General features: G+C 48.9%; 1 protein-coding gene across 1 annotated transcript in view; it reads left to right on the top strand.

Annotated features, from left to right (window-relative positions):
* Positions 1-481: 481 nt before the first annotated feature.
* LOC106819211 (leucine-rich repeat extensin-like protein 1) overlaps positions 482-610 on the top strand; it is a gene marked incomplete at its 3' end in the record, with an annotated part of 1564 nt that continues 1435 nt past the window's right edge. Inside the window, exon 1 of the mRNA XM_014823858.1 lies at positions 482-567. Within this exon, the coding sequence (XP_014679344.1) occupies positions 482-567 (86 nt within the window). The remainder of the gene's footprint in view (positions 568-610) is intronic.

Here is a 610-nt window from a genome sequence, read left to right as displayed (position 1 = left end):
GTGAGTCTCTCAGCTCTCTTTGATGCATGCACCCACGCACGAGCGTTATCACTGATCAATCCAGCCACACACCAGTGTTATCACTGATCAATCCAGCCACGCACGAGTGTTATCACTGATCAATCTACCTGCGCGCATCTTTGTCTCTGTCTGAAAATTTGTTTCACGTGTAGCAGAGCAGAGGAGGGAGGCAAACCACTGCTGCGTTTCATTTAGAGATTGTTCTCTCGGTTCTACGGTGCCTCAGTGTGGCGACATTTACCCTTAACATATTATTTATTATTTATGGAGGGAGTTTACAAATGACCTATGTCGCCCAGGAGACTGAAGGGTTACAGAGAGAGAGAGATACTCTTTATTCTCGCTGCGGGTGACATACTTCTGATGCCTGCCTACCTGCTTTACTTGTTGCAGACGGTGGTTCACTGTGCAGCACAACCAGCTGGTGTATAGGAAGCGGACCAAGGACACAGTAACTGTCATGGAGGAGGATCTGAGGCTGTGCACCGTGAAGCCATGTAACGAGATCGAGCGGCGATTCTGCTTCGAGGTCGTCTCTCCTACCAAGTGAGCGTTCTACGTACACATGTATGCACCACGTATATGTGCA

Source organism: Priapulus caudatus, unplaced genomic scaffold (genome assembly GCF_000485595.1).
Source record: "Priapulus caudatus unplaced genomic scaffold, Priapulus_caudatus-5.0.1 Scaffold2982, whole genome shotgun sequence".
Taxonomy (NCBI): domain Eukaryota; kingdom Metazoa; phylum Priapulida; class Priapulimorpha; order Priapulimorphida; family Priapulidae; genus Priapulus; species Priapulus caudatus.
This window is presented reverse-complemented; position numbering and strand designations above follow the sequence as displayed.